Source organism: Nicotiana attenuata, chromosome 8, assembly GCF_001879085.1.
Source record: "Nicotiana attenuata strain UT chromosome 8, NIATTr2, whole genome shotgun sequence".
Classification (NCBI taxonomy): Eukaryota; Viridiplantae; Streptophyta; class Magnoliopsida; order Solanales; family Solanaceae; genus Nicotiana; species Nicotiana attenuata.
The window spans coordinates 26,185,186-26,204,102 of record NC_031996.1 but is presented as its reverse complement, the minus strand read 5'-3'; the positions used below and the strand labels follow the sequence as shown (position 1 = coordinate 26,204,102).

At 36.9% G+C, this 18,917-nt stretch overlaps 2 protein-coding genes and 1 non-coding gene across 3 annotated transcripts in view; 2 read left to right on the top strand and 1 right to left on the bottom strand.

The window, feature by feature from the left end:
* The window catches only part of LOC109231094 (bifunctional L-3-cyanoalanine synthase/cysteine synthase 1, mitochondrial), an 8,017-nt gene extending 2,746 nt beyond the window's left edge, over positions 1-5,271 (top strand). Inside the window, exons 2-10 of the mRNA XM_019396651.1 lie at positions 1,656-1,765; positions 1,855-1,912; positions 2,455-2,718; positions 3,623-3,760; positions 3,852-3,903; positions 4,077-4,156; positions 4,529-4,588; positions 4,844-4,924; positions 5,021-5,271. Of these exons, the coding sequence (XP_019252196.1) occupies positions 1,656-1,765; positions 1,855-1,912; positions 2,455-2,718; positions 3,623-3,760; positions 3,852-3,903; positions 4,077-4,156; positions 4,529-4,588; positions 4,844-4,924; positions 5,021-5,119 (942 nt within the window). The 3' untranslated portion in view covers positions 5,120-5,271. The remainder of the gene's footprint in view (positions 1-1,655; positions 1,766-1,854; positions 1,913-2,454; positions 2,719-3,622; positions 3,761-3,851; positions 3,904-4,076; positions 4,157-4,528; positions 4,589-4,843; positions 4,925-5,020) is intronic.
* TRNAY-GUA lies at positions 7,612-7,697 on the top strand. Its single transcript is given in 2 exon segments — positions 7,612-7,648; positions 7,662-7,697. It is a non-coding gene; the product is annotated as a tRNA-Tyr (tRNA).
* Positions 14,191-18,917, bottom strand: part of LOC109231093 (ubiquitin-conjugating enzyme E2-23 kDa-like) — a 5,748-nt gene continuing 1,021 nt past the window's right edge. The window contains exons 3-6 of the mRNA XM_019396649.1: positions 18,657-18,771; positions 18,501-18,553; positions 18,267-18,395; positions 14,191-14,506 (exon numbers count right to left, since the gene is read on the bottom strand). Coding sequence (XP_019252194.1) covers positions 14,376-14,506; positions 18,267-18,395; positions 18,501-18,553; positions 18,657-18,771 — 428 coding nt within the window. The 3' untranslated portion in view covers positions 14,191-14,375. The remainder of the gene's footprint in view (positions 14,507-18,266; positions 18,396-18,500; positions 18,554-18,656; positions 18,772-18,917) is intronic.

The following is an 18,917-nucleotide window of genomic DNA, read 5'->3' as shown; positions in this document are numbered from 1 at the left end:
TTACCCCTTACCCCCCACCCCCTACCCCCCCCCTCAACCCTTAAATTTTTTTTTATATATTCTGTTTTTTTATCTTTCGGTTTACATGTTCGAAATTTTATAAGTTCCAAAGTTATGAGTTCGGTTTATGTGTTTGGAAGTTTACGGGTTTAGAAATTACAAAGTTTACGGGTTCAAAAGTTCGCGGTTTCGAAAGTTTAGCGGTTCAGAAGTTTATAAAATTTGTGGGTTCGGAAGGTTGTTGGTTCGAAAGTTTATGTCTTCATGTTTATTGTATCTAAATTATTTATGAATACTCTTGAGAAGTTATTTTTCATATTTTGCGTACCTAACACCGGAAAATAAATAAAATTACTACTTATTTTCTAATAAAATATTTTCTTGGATAACATTTTCCACGCAAAACATTTTTTCCGTTATACCAAACACACCCCAGGTGGTTGTGTTTTTTCGGCGTGCTTTGTCAGAACTTTGCCTTCACTCTTTGCGTCTATCTTCCAATGTTCTTTCTGAATTTTACGTGATTTTTCTGTTTCTTTTAATTATTTTCTCTTTTATTAATTCTTCTTTTCCTCTTTGTCTTTTTTTCAGCTTGTCATTTTTGGCAATTTTGTTTTTTAGTTTTTAAGTTGAGCTATTTCCATCACTTGTTACTATATTTGGAAAAATATTTTGGTCCATGAACCATCACTAACAAATAACCTTACCACTTTAATGTTCTGATTCATTCACAAAATCAGTATTGGAATCAGAAATTCTACTATAGGGATTAAAAAGGTAGAAATAATTCTACTATAGGGATTAAAAAGGTAGAAATAACTCCACCTAACCATTTTAGAACTGCTATTTAGAAATTAGCAATGTGTCCTGAATGTCAATTTTTCACGATACAAAGTCCTGAAACTAAGACTTTTAATTCAAATTCTCGGGACGAAAAAATATTGGCTAATCCCTAAATAGCAGCCCTAAGAATGACTATTTTTGTACTTCCCCCATTAACAAGTTACAAGAATGTGACACCTAATTGAACCTATAACATTAAAAGCTATTCTATGCTAAGAAAATTCAACAATTTATATGTATACAAAAATATTGTTCTTACTCTACTTGTGCCATATAAAATTACGAGAGTCAATTACTCAAATGGTCACTCAACTATCCCAAATCATCTCCTAAAGTTACTTTTCTTTCGTTTGTAACAACAAAGTCACTGAACTATGCCTATTGCACTCAGAAAGTCACTCAACTAGATTTTCCAAATTTTGGATTGCCAAATACCTATTTTACCCTCTAAATTATAAACATTTATCTTCTTTTTATATTTTTTAGAGGGTAAAATAGGTATCTGGCAATCCAAAATTTGGAAAATCTAGTTGAATGACATTCTGAGTGCAATAGGCATAGTTCAGTGACATTAAGGGATAATTTGGGATAGTTGAGTGGCCATTTGAGTAATGGACTCAAAATTACGATGAAGCCAATTTAATTGAACCCCTATCGACGATGTCTCTCCGCCCACAATTAAATAGAAAGTGAGGACATGTCATTTGTTTATGTGATGAAATTGTTTTCTTTTCATGATAAATTTATGTGATGGATTTTTTCTTTACATGATAAGCTTATGTGATGAATTTGTAATATTTTTCAAAATTCAGCTCATTGGAAAAACACCATTAGTTTATCTTAACAAAGTGAGTGAAGGATGTGGTGCTTATATTGCTGTTAAACAAGAGATGATGCAGCCTACTTCTAGCATTAAGGACCGGTAAATGACTTTCAAACAACTAAAGAACCTCTTTCATTTCTATTTTTTTAATTTTGATATTATTTTTATTTTTTTGCCATTTTGACCAGACCGGCATTTGCTATGATTAATGATGCAGAAAAGAAAGGCTTAATCTCACCTGGAAAAGTAAGTAAACATGCTTCTTCTTTTTTTCCTTTTTTCTTCTCAAAATACTTCATTCATCTTTGCCCACGAAGTTCAAGATGTTAGTTTAACTTGTATATTATATTAATGATCAGTCCACCAAAATACATGTAATAGTTGAAAAGTTAGTTTAGAGGGAATCTCAGATCAAAATTTTAAATCTTGAAAAGTTTAATAAAGTATTTGAAAATGTAGCATGTATCAAATATTTTGGGAATTTTTAAAGTAAAGAGGTAGTTTAATTAATTAAATGGCTTACTTTAAAGGGGTATACAGAAATCTTGAATGGTAGATAACTTGGACCGAAAGTAGTAGAAAACAAGAACTTCCGCATATACATTAGTTGGTCAATCGTTCAGTGTAACTTGATGTATACAGAAATCTTAAAAGGCAGATAATATGGACCAAAAGTAGTAGAAAACAAGAACTTGCACATATACATTAGTTTGTCAATCGTTCAGTTTAACTTGATGTTGTTGTTTGGCTAGATTTTGCTTCTTATCTATCTTATGTATAATATGCAGACAACACTAATTGAGCCAACATCAGGAAATATGGGAATAAGTATGGCATTTATGGCGGCGATGAAAGGCTATAAAATGGTTTTAACAATGCCGTCCTACACAAGTTTGGAGAGAAGGGTCTGTATGAGAGCATTTGGGGCTGATTTAGTAATCACAGATCCAACTAAAGGAATGGGAGGAACTGTTAAGAAGGCTTATGATCTTTTGGAATCTACACCTAATGCGTTTATGCTTCAACAATTCTCCAATCCTGCCAATACCCAAGTATCTCTCCATCTTACTTGCTCTCAAATCTGCTTTCTAAATTTTCTGTTAAAGGAAACTGTTCAAAAATGCCACCTTTACGATATGAAATATCTTATTTTTGTTAGGACCGAAAAAATCTGGTGTCATACGGAATCTAGCAAAGCAAACCTTAGACGACGATAAATCCAACAACAAAAGAGACACAAACATATAACGTGGTTCGATCAACTGACCTACATCCACGACGGAGATGAGCAATCCACTATATAAAAAGAGAGTACAAAAATCGAGAGAACAATCTCACGAAGAGGCAAACACAAGTGACGCGCTAACACTTGTCCCGTAAAGTTCTCCCCCTAAACAAGACTCTCAAGCCTTCTATGGCTACATTGTGGATGCTACTAAATGAGAAGGACGGATCTTCAATTTATAGAACTCCGAATTTCCTACAAGTAAAGTGACTAGCCAAATATGGAAGAATTATATTTTCCTTCTAGGAAAAGAAAAATCCAATTATAGTAAATTTGTCATTTCCTTCATGAAATAGGAAAACCAATTATGGTAAGAAAATCTGGACAAACACCTAATAATTTCTACCTTCTGTTATCCTTGAAGGGAAGCCTTGGCGTAGCTAGTAAAGTTGCTGCCATGTGACCAGGAGGTCACGGATTCGAGCAATGGAAACAACCTCTTGCAAAAATGCAAGATAACGCTGCATACAATACACCTTTGTGGTTCGGCCCTTCCCCGAACCCCGCGCATAGCGGGAGCTTAGTGCACCAAGCCGCCTTTACCTTCTGTTATACTTTGGTGTCAATCATTGCTTGTCGTTAGCAAATCATCTGATATATGTCTTGACGTTAACGAAACTTTAGAGACATTGTACTAATATAGGCCATTTCAACATTGACATTGTATACAGGTTCATTTTGAGACAACTGGCCCCGAAATATGGGAAGATACTCAGGGTAATGTTGATATTTTTGTCATGGGAATAGGAAGTGGAGGCACTGTTTCTGGTGTTGGACAGTATCTGAAATCCAAAAATCCTAATGTTAAGGTAAATATATATCATCTTTTTATTTGTGAATGCTCCTATGAGCTTAATCAGTACTGTAACATCATGTTTATATATTCTGCTGTCTTGCTAGATATATGGAATTGAGCCAACAGAAAGCAATGTATTGAATGGTGGAAAACCAGGTAATTGACTTGACTTTCTATCATTTAATATTCAGCATACTCAAGAGGGGAATATAACTAGAAAATTGTCGCAAATAACATATCACAAACAAATCCTGGCCCCCTTTCTTTCATTTCTTGTGGCATCTGAGTAGTTTTTGTTTTACAAAGATTTCTAAATCTTTTTTATACAGGTCCTCACCACATAACTGGTAATGGAGTTGGATTCAAGCCTGATATCCTAGAGATGGATATAATGGAAGAAGTTCTGATGGTATGTTGAGTTCTTAATTTCATTTCATGCGTAGCGGAAGATTAATTATGTGATTTAGAGTTTTGCTTAAATGGAACTATAACCAGATAGATAGGGGTTCAACTGAATCAAATACTTTCGACATATATATATATATATATATATATATATATATATATATATATATATATATGTATGTGTGTGTGTGTTAAGAATCACTAGAGTTTTAACAGATATATGTGTGTGTGTGTGTGTTAAGAATCACTAGAGTTTTAACAGATATCAAATTCTGAACCCATAATTAGCAATGAATCAAGTTTAAATCGTGGGTGCGCCTCTACTAAGATAGTCATTTTAGTAATTGATACATGAACTATGTTTGATGTATTGCAGGTTTCAAGTGAAGAAGCAGTAAATATGGCTAGGGAACTGGCATTGAAAGAAGGTCTTATGGTAAATAAGTTTCTGCTATATCACTCTCTTATTTTTGATGAAATGTGATGGATCTTTTTTCCAATATTAAATGGCGTTATATGAATAGTACAAGTAGATGAGCTTATATGGAGCGACATGTCAATGACGATTCATATATCCGACACAAACTCACTTGGGATTGAGGCGTAATAATAGTAGTAGTAGTTGTTGTGTGTGTAGTACAAGTCTGTTATGATTGCTTTATGTTATAGAAAATGAACCTTTGCCGTGTAGGTCGGGATATCATCAGGAGCTAATACAGTAGCAGCGCTAAGGCTCGCCAACAAACCAGAAAACAGAGGCAAACTCATTGTGGTAATGATTATATAAGCTACTTTAATCCACTCCACTCAATGTTCTTTTTCATATGTTTTAACTGATTGTCTTGAATTTCTTGGTTTGGAATTTCAGACTATACATCCAAGTTTTGGAGAGAGGTACTTGTCATCTGTCCTGTATCAAGAGCTTAGGAAAGAGGCAGAGAACATGCAACCTGTTCCGGTTGATTAATGTCCTTCTACAATAATATATACTAGTAGTCAAACTGGTACAAGGAAATACCTGGAAACATTCACTGAAATGATGTTTCTACATAAAGTGATAATGGAAATTTAGTTTTTTCTGAATCTTGCTTTTGCTCATAATGGTGTTGTGCCATGGTAGTATGTGTACATTTTTTGGCGCGTGAAATTTCTAATGACTGGATTAAATTGGGTCAGGATCCTTTTTAGAATTTTAGAAACTTCAGGGTGTAGGATTAAAACTTCTTAAAAGGGTTTTAAGACTCATTTAATACTTTTTTGCTCTGGAGTCAAAATTAGTCGTCTCTCTCATCTCCCTCTCTCGCCACTCTCTCCTGTTCTTGCACAATTTCAACCCAACTATCTTCAGTTTTCTGGTCTGTCAGCATTCACTCAAACAACGCAGGGGCGGAGCCAACGAAGAAGCTACGGGTTCATCTCGGCTTAAGCTTTGTATATGTGTTAAAAATTCAATTAAATAACTAATCTCTCTGTTTCAATTTAGACGAAGTAGTTTCACTCGGCATAGAGTTTCAGAAAAAAAAAAAAAAGACTTTTGAAACTTGTGATCTTAAAAGCTTAAGGGGTAAAAGCTTTGTGGTGCCATGACATTTGTATGGTTATAAAAGTTTCTCATTAAGGGTAAAAATGGGCAAAATGAAGAGTTTAAAGTTAAACTATTTTCAAATTTAAAAATGTGTCATTTAGTTTGGAATAGACTAAAAAGGGAAGTAACTCATCTAATTTGAAACGGAAGTAGAATAAAAGATAGAGTTTGAACCCAGAATTAGACACGATATGGTAGAATTTTGAATTTTTTGGGTCCGCCTCGAGAAACAAGTGATAATGGGAAATAAATTTTTTGTGAATCTTGGTTGTGCTCATATTGGTGGTGTGTCATGGTAGCATGTAAGCTATACTGGCCTGTGTTAACAGCTCAAAGCTGCAAGTAAATAATGTGTTTGGTCTACACCAAGGGTCGTTTGGTAGGGTGCATAAGAATAATATCGAATAGGGTGTATTAGTAATGCTCGTATTAGTTATGCTTGCATTAGTTATGCTGGTCATAGTTATGGTGACATATTTCTTATCCATTATTTGGTTTGATGTATTAAAGCATTGCACAATTTCTAAAAGAATTGCTTGTTTACAATATGCCCTCAAAACCAGTCCATCACTCTAACTTTTAAAAGAAACATATATTGAGAAATATTTTTATATGAAAAAGTTTTAAAAAAGTTATTTGATTGTCTATCTATATTGTAATATAGAACTAAATATTTATTTATAAAAAAAAATATGCTAAGTATTTTTTGATTTACTAGAGATATAATTTTATTTCTCACAATTTAGATTATTTTAAACTGGCATTAATATAATAACTATCATATTTTAATCAAGCATAAGTTTTGAGACTTAGCTAATGCATGCATTAAAACCCATTGCATTGCTAATACCATGATTTTTTATGCATTAGTTATGCATAGGATAATACCAAATAGGATATATAACTAATGCTTGCATAATTAATGCATAGGTTCAAAATGTCTACCAAATAAGGTATTATTAATACACAAAGCTAATGCATACATTATTTTATCTAATGCATCCTACCAAACAACCCCTTTAGTGGTACAGACACTCTTTAGTAACTAAAATCTGCAGCGCTTCCAGAAAAAGTTCATTCTATTTGTATAAAATAAAATTCTTTTAAAATGTTGTATGTACCTAAAAATAATACAAGTAAATATTAATTTGAGATTTGAAGTGAAGCCTCAAATCAACTACAGTTCCAAATCATTACTTAAAAGCTGAATTGTGACAATAGGCGGACACCACGTGTGCAAAATCTGCTGGCATTCAAATGGTATTTCAGGATCAAACCCCATTTCCTCTTCCTCATACACATATATACCCAGTTCCATTTCAACATATTCGCCGACGCTCAAAAGTCAAAACTACTACTCCTCATTGTCTGGAGTTTGATTTATTATCATGTTATGTGCTCTTAAATAAGTTAAAGTTTCATAACCAGACTGTAATAGACTACAATGGGTCAAAAGACAGCTCGAACTCCGGACCTATGTGCCAAAACATTCGGGGGAGGGTGGGGGGACAACTCCAAGGAAATTATTATTTTTAGTTCGGTGTTTGGTATCTGCTTTGGACTCCTAACTAATTTAAATTCGTGCAGCATAAGGCCCATTAAATGAGAAAGCGTTCCCTACCAGGATTTTTTATCATTTCAAAGCTCGAACCTAAAATCTCTGACTAAAGGTGGAAGAATCGTATCTATCAACGAATTTGGTGGTGTGTCAAATAAATAAAGAATAAGGTGAGCAACCGTGATTAAGTGATAGTTTGCTTAATATTCTCTAAATCTTCATTCTTAATACTAATACGAATATGGATGCGCCTTTTGTGGGAAGATTGGGAAGAAAATATTATATATAGAATATGGTATTAGTGTTTTCAACAAGACCGACCTTAGCTCAGTTGGTAGAGCGGAGGACTGTAGTGGTACTGCTGAAATCCTTAGGTCACTGGTTCGAATCCGGTAGGTCGGATTTCTTTTTTCATTCTTTTCTGTGTTTGTTTGCTTTTTCATTCATCATCAGAAAACTTCTTAATGCTTCGCTTTGACGCAGTTTGGGCAGAAAGTCTACATGTTTCTTTTCCTTAACTTCAGTTACTTGGTGAAATGCAACATTTAGAGTGATTTATTTGATGTGTTACTCACTGTTTTGTGTTCTATAAACACCAATTTGTAATAGTTTTATTCCCACTTGTGTGATAGTATGATTTGGAAGATTAACAGATGTTAATCACTGTTAATGTCTACCATTATTAATGCCTTCGTCTAGTGGTAGCAAAATGTATAAAAGAAAACAATTATCCACCCATATTATCTATTAAAAAACGAATAAGAACCATATTATCCACTTAAAAAATGGATAACCAGTGGATAACTAATGAGTTTAACTTTTACATTTCCAACGTCTCAAATTAGGGGTAACTCAAGTTTGGGAGATTAGGAATTCTCCCAAAAGTGATCATATTCAAGAAGCCATGAATAATAGAGATATTCATATTATCTGCCGGTTAACCCATTTTTTATACATATTAAATATGGGTTGGGTCGGATAATTTATCTTTCTGATACACGAATATTAGAAGATAGAATTCAAAAGTAGTTAGAATTAGTTAAAGTTGTTACAAGAGTTAGTTGGAAGATGTTAGTTGGAAGAATCTGTTAGTTGAAGAGATCTATTAGCAGCTCAATCATTTCATACAATGTAGTAGATATAAATACATTTGTAAATTGCAATCAACAAAGTTACATATATGAAAAGATATCCATTTCCTATTCTTCTTCTTCTTCTTCTTCTTCTTCTTCTTCTTCTTCTTCTTCTTCTGCTGCTGCTGCTGCTGCTGCACTCTTCATAGTTGAATACTCGAGCTTCTCCTGAATCAACATTGCGATCCTCAAGTTAGCTAAACTCCTGCAATCGCGTATCATAGGTATCAGAGCTTCCAATCCTTGGAATCATGGCAAAAGGTACTCGATCAACTGATAACTCAATTGAAGAACCAACTAATCTGCGTGAATTGATGCAGAAGTTAGTCGCAGATATTGGAGCTTTAGCTGGAGAGGTCTCCAATATGAGCCGTCTGGATCAGACTGTTCTAGAACTCAAAGAACAGTTGACTCATTCTGGAGGAAATCGCAGGGATAAGACTCCTACACAACATGAAGGTGAACCATCTGATGAAAGGTCACCAAGAGAAAAGGGCCCTGCCAGTTATAACAATCACAATTCCAATTTCTCGAGATGGTCGAGGATGGAATTCTTGAGGTTTAATGGTGAAGATCTGAAGTCATCACTATTCAAAATTAAGCAATTCTTTTCCATGGAGAAGGTGCCTGCTGAAGAAATAGTGGAGGTGGCTGCAATGCAGTTAGAAGGTGAAGCTATACAGTAGCATCTAACATTTATGAGGTATAGACAATATCTCCAACCAGCTACGTGGACTGAGTATGTGATGGCAATGGTGGAAAGATTTGGAGTCGACTTTGATGATCCTATGGAGGAAATTAAGAAAATTAGGCAAACCGGTACTGTCAAGGAGTATCAAGCTATTTTTTTAAAGAAATCTCACAAAAGTTAATCTATCACAAGAGAATGCCATCAGTTGTTTTCTTGGTGGACTGAAACATGAGTTGAATATTGCTGTCAAACTCACAAATCCCACTACCTTATCCTAGGTGTATAAAACTACTAAGATGCAGGAGGCTTACTTAGCTGCTATTAGACAACCTCCATTAGTCAGCTATGCATCAAACAATTCTCCCAGAAAGATCATGGATCAAAGGAATAACAGCATGCCATTGTTATCAACTCCTAGCCAAGGTAATGTGGGGACTTCTAAGGGATTCAGTAGAAGAACATTAAGTATAGAGGAAATGAATGAAAAAATGGCAAAAGGGTTATGCTACTTCTGCAATGAGAAGTATGTACATGAGCATAAGTGTAAGAATGCCAAGCAAATATATGTGTTGGAACTAGAGGGAATGGAGCATGGACATGACGCAGAAGTGGAGGGTGAACTGATACTGCAAGAGGAAGAGTTCAATCAACTAGAACCAGATCAACCCATAGAGCAGATGGAGATTTTTATACATGCTCTAAATGGTTCTTTAGGCTACAGAACTCTGAAGGTGACTGGGTATCATGCTAAAAAGGCCTTGAACATACTGATTGATACTGGGAGTTCACATAATTCCATAGATCCTGATTTGGTTCATCATTTGGGATGTAAGATCAGATCAACTACTCCTCAAATGGTAGCTGCTACTAATGGAAATATGATGGTGGACAGAATGTGTACCATCACATGGTTGTTGCAAGGTGTTGAGTTTTCAGCAGAATTCCTATTACTACCACTAGGCTCTTGTGTGGTAGTATTAGGTGTGCAATGGTTGCTAACTCTGGGAGACATAAAGATGAATTTCAAGAAGCTAACCATGGAGTTTTGGTACAAAGGGAGAAATCGTCTTCTGAGAGGAGCTGGCAATCAAGTCAGGGTTCAAGAAGCTGTAAAGATAGCCAAACATACAGGTAACACTTCTCAGTTATGCATGATTCAAGTAGTGCCTATGGAGAATGTTGGAGAATAGTGGCATGCACTTAAGGCTAAGGAAGAACCTAAAACAAACATTAGATTAACTCATTTGGTATCTGAGTATTCTAAATTGTTTGAGGAACCTACTGAACTACCTCCTTCTAGAGGTGTATTTGACCATAGAATTGTGTTGCATAAGGGTACTGAACCTGTAAATGAAAGACCCTATAGGTATCCTTCTGTGAAAAAGGATATCATTGAGGGCTTAGTACAACAGATGCTTGATAAACGCATTATACAACCTAGCTATAGTCCCTTTGCATCACCAGTGGTCTTGGTAGGAAAAAAGGATGGCACATGGAGACTTTGTGTAGATTATAGGGATCTGAAGAAACATACTGTGAACAAGTTTCCCATTCCAATTGTGGAAGACTTGTTAGATGAGTTAGGGGGATCCAAAATCTTTTCTAAAATAGACCTAAGGTCGGGCTACCATCAACTTAGGATGGCAAAGGAGGATGTACCCAAAACTGCCTTCAGAACTCACTCAGGTCATTTTGAATACCTGGTTATGACTTTTGGCCTCTCAAATGCTCCTGCAACTTTTCAGGGATTAATGAACTCTGTCTTTCACAAGTTTCTTAGGAAACATGTGCTGGTTTTCTTTGATGATATACTAATCTACAGCAAAACTATAGAAGATCATTTGATTCACCTAGGGTCTGTCTTTGTGGAGATGATGAAACATCAGTTATTTGCTAAGAGAAGCAAATGCTTCTTTGGTGTCCACAAAATTGAATATCTAGGCCACTTTATTATAGCTGAAGGAGTCTCTACTGATCCTCACAAAATAGAAGCTGTGAGGAATTGGCCTACACCAACTACACTCAAGCAGTTAAGAGGATTTCTAGGCCTAACTGGATACTACAGGAGGTTTATCAAGAACTTTGGTGTGATTTGCAAACCATTAACTGAATTGACCAAGAAGAACAATTTCAAATGGTCATCAGTTGCTGATGCAGCTTTAGCTGAATCGAAAGAGGCCCTTACTCAGGCACCTGTCTTAGCTTTACCTGATGCCAGCAAGACATTCATTGTGGAGATTGATGCAAGTGGTTATGGTATAGGGGCAGCACTCATGCAAGAAGGGCATACAATAGCCTTTATTAGCAAAGCTCTCTCACCTATACATGCTGCTTTATCTGTCTATGATAGGGAGCTATTAGTTGTTGTTCATGCAGTTTCTAAATGGTCACAATACCTGCTGGGACAGAAGTTTATTATAAGGACTGACCAGAAAGCTCTGAAGTTCCTTATGGAGAAGAAATTGTACACTAACTTTGAACTGCTCTGCTTAACAAAGTTGATGCCTTTTGACTACTCTATAGAATACAAGAAGGGAGTGGAGAATAAAGTAGTTGATGCTCTTTCAAGGGTCACTGGTGCTGAGCTATTAGCACTAATGTTATCACCTCATGACACTGATTTGTTCCAAAACATAGAATCTAATTGGAATTCAGATTCTGAGCTTTAGCAACTTATTGCAGAACATCAACATAATCCTACTGCTTATAAACAATTCACTTGGACTCAAGGCCAACTAAGGAGGAAGGGCAAACTAGTGATTGGGAAAGTAACAAAACTAAGAAAGGCCAGCTTGGCATGCTAGTCCTCAAGGGGGTCACTCAGGGGTTGAAGCTACATTAAGTAGGTTGGTGAAATTGTTTTATTGGAAGACTATGAGGAAGGGCATAAAAGAATTTTTCCAAAAATGTGATATATGTCAAAGGAACAAATCAGACTTGGCTGCTTATCCAGGTCTGTCGCAACCACTCCCTATACCAGATGCAGTTTGGTCACAAATCAGCATGGATTTCATTGATGGGTTACCCAAGTCCAATGGATATGAAGTAATCTTAGTAGTGGTAGACAGGCTAAGCAAATATGCTCATTTCATTCCACTCAAACATCGTTACACTACTCAATCAGTTGCTAAGGTTTTCCTTGATACAATAGTTAAACTACATGGGATGCCTGATGCTATTACAAGTGATAGAGATGTTGTTTTCTTGAGTTCATTTTGGCAGGAGCTATTCACACTCCAAGGAGTACAGCTGCATACCTCCTCAGCCTATCATCCTCAATCTGATGGGTAGACTGAGGTCTTGAATAGAAGCCTTGAAACTTACTTGAGATGCTACTGTAGTGAAGATGCTAACAGCTGGTTCTCCTATTTACCAATGGTTGAATATTGGTATAACACTTGCTTTCATTCTGCTATTAAGACTACACCCTATGAGGCACTATATGGCAGACCACCTCCTCTGCATCTGCCATACATACCAGGAGAATCATCGTATACAACACATTGATCAATAGAGAGCTCAAGCTACAACTGCTTAAACACAATCTGAGAAGAGCCCAACTTAGGATGAAACAGCAGGCAGATTCTCATAGAAGTGACAGACAATTTGAAGTTGGAGACTGGGTTTGTTTGAAGGTCCAACCTTACAAACAAGTGACTATTTCAAGTCATTCGTCACACAAATTAGCTGTAAAATTTTATGGTCCATTTCAGATTATTAGAAGAATTGGTCCAGTGGCTTATACTCTATTACTACCTGCTGGGGTGAAGATTCATCCTACAGTCCATGTGTCATTGCTGAAAAAGTGCCATGAAGTGTCATCCCAGATATCTTATACTCCAGTTATTGATTTGGCAAGCCCTTACTGCCCTGATCCTGAGTTGATTTTGCAAAGGAGGATGATCAAAAGAGGTAATAAGGCTGTTGCACAGGTTCTAATCAAATGACAAGGATTGCCTGTTGATGTTGCTACTTGAGAAATTGTTACTGTTTTACGGACTAGATTTCCATTCTTTGGTCCTTGTGGGCAAGGATCTTATTGGAGGGGAGTAATGATACACGAATAATAGAAGATGGAATTCAAAAGGTAGTTAAGGCAGTTAGTTGAAAATTCAAAAAGTAGTTAGAGTTAGTTAAAGTTGTTACAAGAGTTAGTTGGAAGATGTTAGTTGGAAGAATCTGTTAGTTGAAGAAATCTATTAGCAGCTCAATCATTTCATAAAATTTAGTAGATATAAATACATTTGTAAGCAACAAAGTTACATATATGAAAATATATCCATTTCCTATTCTAGTCTGCCTCCTCCTTCTTCTTCTTCTTTTTCTTCTTCTTCTTCTTCTTCTTCTTTTTCCTTCTTCTTCTTTTCTGCACTCTTCGTAGTTGAATTCTCGAGCTTCTCCTGAATCAACATTGCGATCCTCGAGTTAGCTAAACTCCTGCAATTACATATCACTGTCTTTGTATTACCTTTTTTGACCCGCCCATATCCGATCCGACCAACTTGTTTGCCACCCCTACCTTCACCTGAGATGGCATTTTCCAGGTTTGAGTGCTTGATTGAGAATCAGAAGTTGTCATAATGTTGCTTCTACTCATTTGCATTGTTTAGACGAGTATAAGTTTTGTTCACTGACGATCTATTTTTTTCACACAATTAGGTCACCTATAAAGTTCTTGTTGGTGTGATCTTGTAAAAATGTTGTAGCCTACTTGCAACAACATGCTAAAACTACATAGATAAAAAGACAACCTAGTGCATTAAGCCCCTTATGCACGGGATCTACCAAAGGACAGGAGTGGACTACATTAAGAGGCTCTTTCCTACAGCTTGAACCAGTTACCTCCTGGCCACTAGTCGGCAACTCTCATACCGTTTGCACCAAGGCTCCCCGTTGTTAAACTGCAGTGATGATGTACAAAATTTTACACTCCCCGTATATATAACTTAAATATTTTTCTAGACAGAATCAAGACCACTGGTTTTTGATATTTAAGTGTACCTTATATAGGCTAAGGCAATCATGCCAAATAAGCACAATAGACTCTGCTTTTAAAGGAGCAAACAGAAAAGATCATTAAGGAAATAAAACATTAAAAACTATTTACATTGATGTTGAACTTACAGAAGAGGGGAACTTCTTATAGGATTTCCCCCTTGCAATGAATAGTCTTTAACTATGAAGTTTAACTTGATTTTAAAACAGGATAAATAACAGCATTTACATATACAGATAGTAATGGAAATGAAGGAATTATTATGGATCAACAGGCCCTGCCATTTCCTCATCATCCGAATCATATTCAGCTTCACTTAACTCCTCATCACTTGACTCCTCCTCTGTGGCAGCTCCAACATCTTCTGGTTTGGCATATTTTTGACAATATTCTGGCCAAGAAGTATGTATGTTTCAGATTAGTACTAATTTATATGCAGAACTCTCAAGGAAATGCGACAGGATTTAAGTTATATATACTAATAGAGCAATGGAATTTTTACACTATCAGTGCAATATAACCTGCCATTAGAAGGTTATTAGCCTTATTTTTCAGGTTATATTCCACTTATTACCTGTAATTACCTTTTAGATAACCTGATATAACATCAGCACGTACAAGTTAAAACTCAATGCAAAAAAGTGAGGAACGTTATCAATATCCTAATCACCAAGTTTGTAGGTGGGAGAGAAGAGATCCATAAGATAATATCTACAAATTCATGCATCATTAGAGAATGTGATGGCCTCATTTTTTAAACCATTTCATTTTAAAATGCAGGTAACAAAAATCTGTGTAGCCTAGTCGCTGAAAGGAGAAATGACCAGGAGGCAGTCGCAGCCTAATTCTAAACTACTCTGCTCTGTCAAGTTTTCATACAACAATCAGAAAAGGTTTAACTAAATCCTGGGACATGCTCAGCAACCCTATCACACTGATCTTAAAGATTCTGTTATAGATTATGTAGTAAAATGTATTTTCATATCCAGAACACGAACCTTCCGGAAAAGAGGTCACCACTTTTAGTAACAAAAGGTAAGAGTGCTTAGCAAATGCTTAAGAAGTTCTGATTCTCATGGCCTATACTTCCGAAAGCAGAGAAAAGTGTGAAAGAATGGCATTCTATTAGAAGTAGCTACATAGCTTCTAACTTGGATATCCTGACACATGGAATAATGTACTCGGCGGATAATTGGCTTCTCCCTCTACCATTCTCCATAAAACCAAGCCTTTGTTTGGAAGAAGGTTCGAACACGTGACGTGCATCTAACCTACATATCACGTGCTAAACTCTTACACTAGACCAAAGCCCGGCTGCAGATACTTAGCTTTTATTAGGACAGATCTTAGCTCAGAAGAACAAAATGTGTTTGCTCCTACATAAGCAAGAAAGTTCTGTTGATCAGTGAAGTGGGTTGAGAACCATGAGTTTTCACACTCAAATCCTAGCAGAGGCAAAACACTAAGTAATTTCTTATCTGTCCAAGCTTTGGTGGACCGAGTTGCTAATATCTGCACTGGTGGGAGGTAGCAGGTACCCCGAATTAGTCGAGATGTGCGCAAGCTGGCCCGGATACCACAATTCAAAAAAAAAAGGAAAAAGTTCTGTCACGTCTCCGAGAGTTTCTTCAGCTAACCTCTTCCCACCGAGTGTTCTGGCTAAGTAGGGTAGGTGCAGAGCAACACTTTTGAAGGGCATAGGAGAACACCATTGGGATAGCAGATTTAAACACAACCTGTTTGTCTTCGCAACTCCTTTGACTAACATTATTTCATCTCTACTTACTACTGGTATATTTCCCCAAGAAAAAAGTTGCTTTCTGTAAGGTGAGTATGTGGATGCTGCTGTTGAAGTTGCTGACTTGCTGGTCCCATATAAGTGAAGTAAAAAAGCTAATTTACTAACTGTATTTCCGCCAAAAACTAGATCCTGGTAATGGTAGCGTTGGAAGGTTTAATGATTAAAGAGGATGCCACAGTTGGATGACCTGCTTATATGTTGCCTTCTCCGGAAAGAAAGTGAAGGCAGGTCTGACTTAAGCCGGCAACAGCTGGAGGTTCCCTTCTTTTTTTTTCCCTGTTCTTTTTGTGTTTGAGCTTTCTCCAGTTATATACACCACAGGCACCAGAATAGCAGCAATCCAAAGCAGATTAGGGATTGTTAGACTCCGCTAGCTAGTTGGAACGCTAGAAACAGGTTAACTATGAGTTCTCTTCATTCTCAAGTGGACGTATACTAGAAAGTTTTCCACATTATATGTCGGCAAATCTGCCGCACGCTGGATGAGGACCCCTGATCAGGTTGAACGGTACTTCTAGATCCAGTGGACATCTTCCTTGAGATAAACTAAGAAACTATACAAAGCACAAGACCAAGAAAATGAGAAGGCTGATGTACAACAGTGTCCCAATTGAAGGTTAACCTTGCTTTAGGCGTAAGTGCCAAGTAGGAAGAATGATTGATCGTTTAGGCGACATGTTATCTGCTCCATAGTTCTTTGGCTAAGGATCTCATTTGGATTCTGGTTCTTGCACTTCATTCCTTTTTATTCCAACCACTTCACTTCCTTTCTAATACAACATCTTGTGTTAAATTGGTTTTAAGAACAATTAAGCTAGACCTCAATTTGAGCACAATCACTTTTTTATTATCAAAAACCTAAGTTCCAATATTTCAAATGTGCCTATGAAAATGTAGTTTCAAGTACTTTGGATCTATTATACAAGGTAACGGGGAGATTGATGGGATGTCACGCACCGTATCGGAGCAGGATGGATGAAGTGGAGGCTCGCTTATGGTGTCTTGTGTGATAAGAATGTGCCGCTGAGACTTAAAGAAAAGTTCTACAAGGTTGTAGTTAGACCGACTATGCTGTATGGAGCAGAGTTTTGGCCTGTTAAGAATCCTCATGTCCAGAAGCTAAAAGTACCGAGATGAGGATATTAAGGTGGATGTGTGGGCATACTAGGTTGGATAAGATTAGGAATGAAGTTATTCGGGATAAGGTGGGAGTAGCCCCTGTGGAGGATAAGATGCAGGAAGCAAGTTTGAGATGGTTCGGGCATGTTAAGAGGAGAAGTACAGAAGTCCCAGTCAGAAGGTGGGAGAGGTTAGCCTTAGTGGGTATCAGGAGGGGTAGAAGTAGGCCTAAGAAGTCTTGGGGAGAGGTTATTAGGCGGGACATGGCGTAGTTGGAGCTAACTGAGGACATGGTCCTAGATAAAAGGGTGTGGAGATCGAAGATTAGGGTAGAAGGCTAGTAGGTAGTCGAGCGTTTCTCTTTGTTTTGCTCAGTTCGCTAGCATTAGTGTTAGTATGATATCCTTTTACTCATATATTGCTTTTACTACCTAGAGTTTAGCTACTTGGCAAGTGCGACCGTTAGGTCTTGGGTTCGAGCCACGCTGGAGGGGAAGTGTGGAAACACTATAAATTCTCCTAAATTGGGATGGAATAAAGCCTCTCTACCTCTCTAGGTAGGGGTAAGATCTGCGTACACACTACCCTCCCTAGACCTTACCTGTGGGATTATACTGGGTTGTTGTTGTTGTAGTTGTTGTAGTTTAGCTGCTTTCTTAGCTTCGGTTTGTTTTATCTTGTTGATATTCCTACTTGTTGCCACCACTTTTTTATCTTCTTTCATCCGTTCTCCCGCCGAGGGTCTATCGGAAACAACCTCTTCGGCCTTCCAGGATAGGGGTAAGGTTGCGTACATCTTACCCTCCCCAACCCCCACTTGTGGGAAATTGCTGGGCTTGTTGTTGTTGCTGCCTATGAAAAGGAATTGAAAGCCAGTAACTTCAATATGTTTAATTCAACCTCACAGGCTCACATGGACATGGTCTAACCATGAAATATTCAACGGAAGATAACTTCAGAGCACACTGCCAATAATAGAATGCTAACCATATCTTAATATCTGCAAATATCAAGCAAATAAAGGAGAACCAATTCCCTAGAAACCAAAACAAAACTGTTAGATTGTAATTCTACCAGTCTAGCCTACTCCCAACATGCCTAACAAAGAGATTATGCACAGAGCATACAAAGTACCAAAAGATTCAAGAAACCTTGAAGTCGGTTCTTTTAATCTACTTGAAGTTGCGACAGATATTTTTAACATATAAACACCTGATACGGCTGAATTTACCTTTAACTCTTTGTTCATATGCAGCTCGGTCTCGCATCATCAAGGCAGCTGCTTCCCCATTCAATGGGTCCGACGGGTTAGGATACAAGAGAAGTTGTGGAAGAAACACTTCAAACACGTTTGTCAAATCTGTGGATATTGTATCAAAACCAGATATTATAATTAGTGAAGACGAAATCGGTGGCAAAGCCAAAGAAATTTCAAGAATCTAATCATATGCTTAAATCATATTACCAAACATGGGACTCCAAGTCTGATTGATAACATCTAAACAAACTGAGCCTGACCTGAAAGATGATAATCCCAGAAATTTCAGACTTCGATTAAACAAAACGAGAATAATGAAATTATCTACACAAAATTATAGAAATCAAACATTTTACAACTCACATCTCATCAACATTTGGATGGTAGATTTTATTAACAAAGCCAATTGATGGAGATCTATAAGGGTAGGCATCGGGAAGTTCAACTTTCATTTTCCAAACTCCACCATGATAAGGACCTGCAAGAGCCAGAATAAGCTTCCAAATACTCTTTTTTTAACTTCAACTTCAAATACACATTTCTCAAGTTCAACCAAATATTGTCCAAACAAGAAAAACAGAATCTGAATAAAACAAACACCCCCCCCCCCCCCCCCCCCCCCCC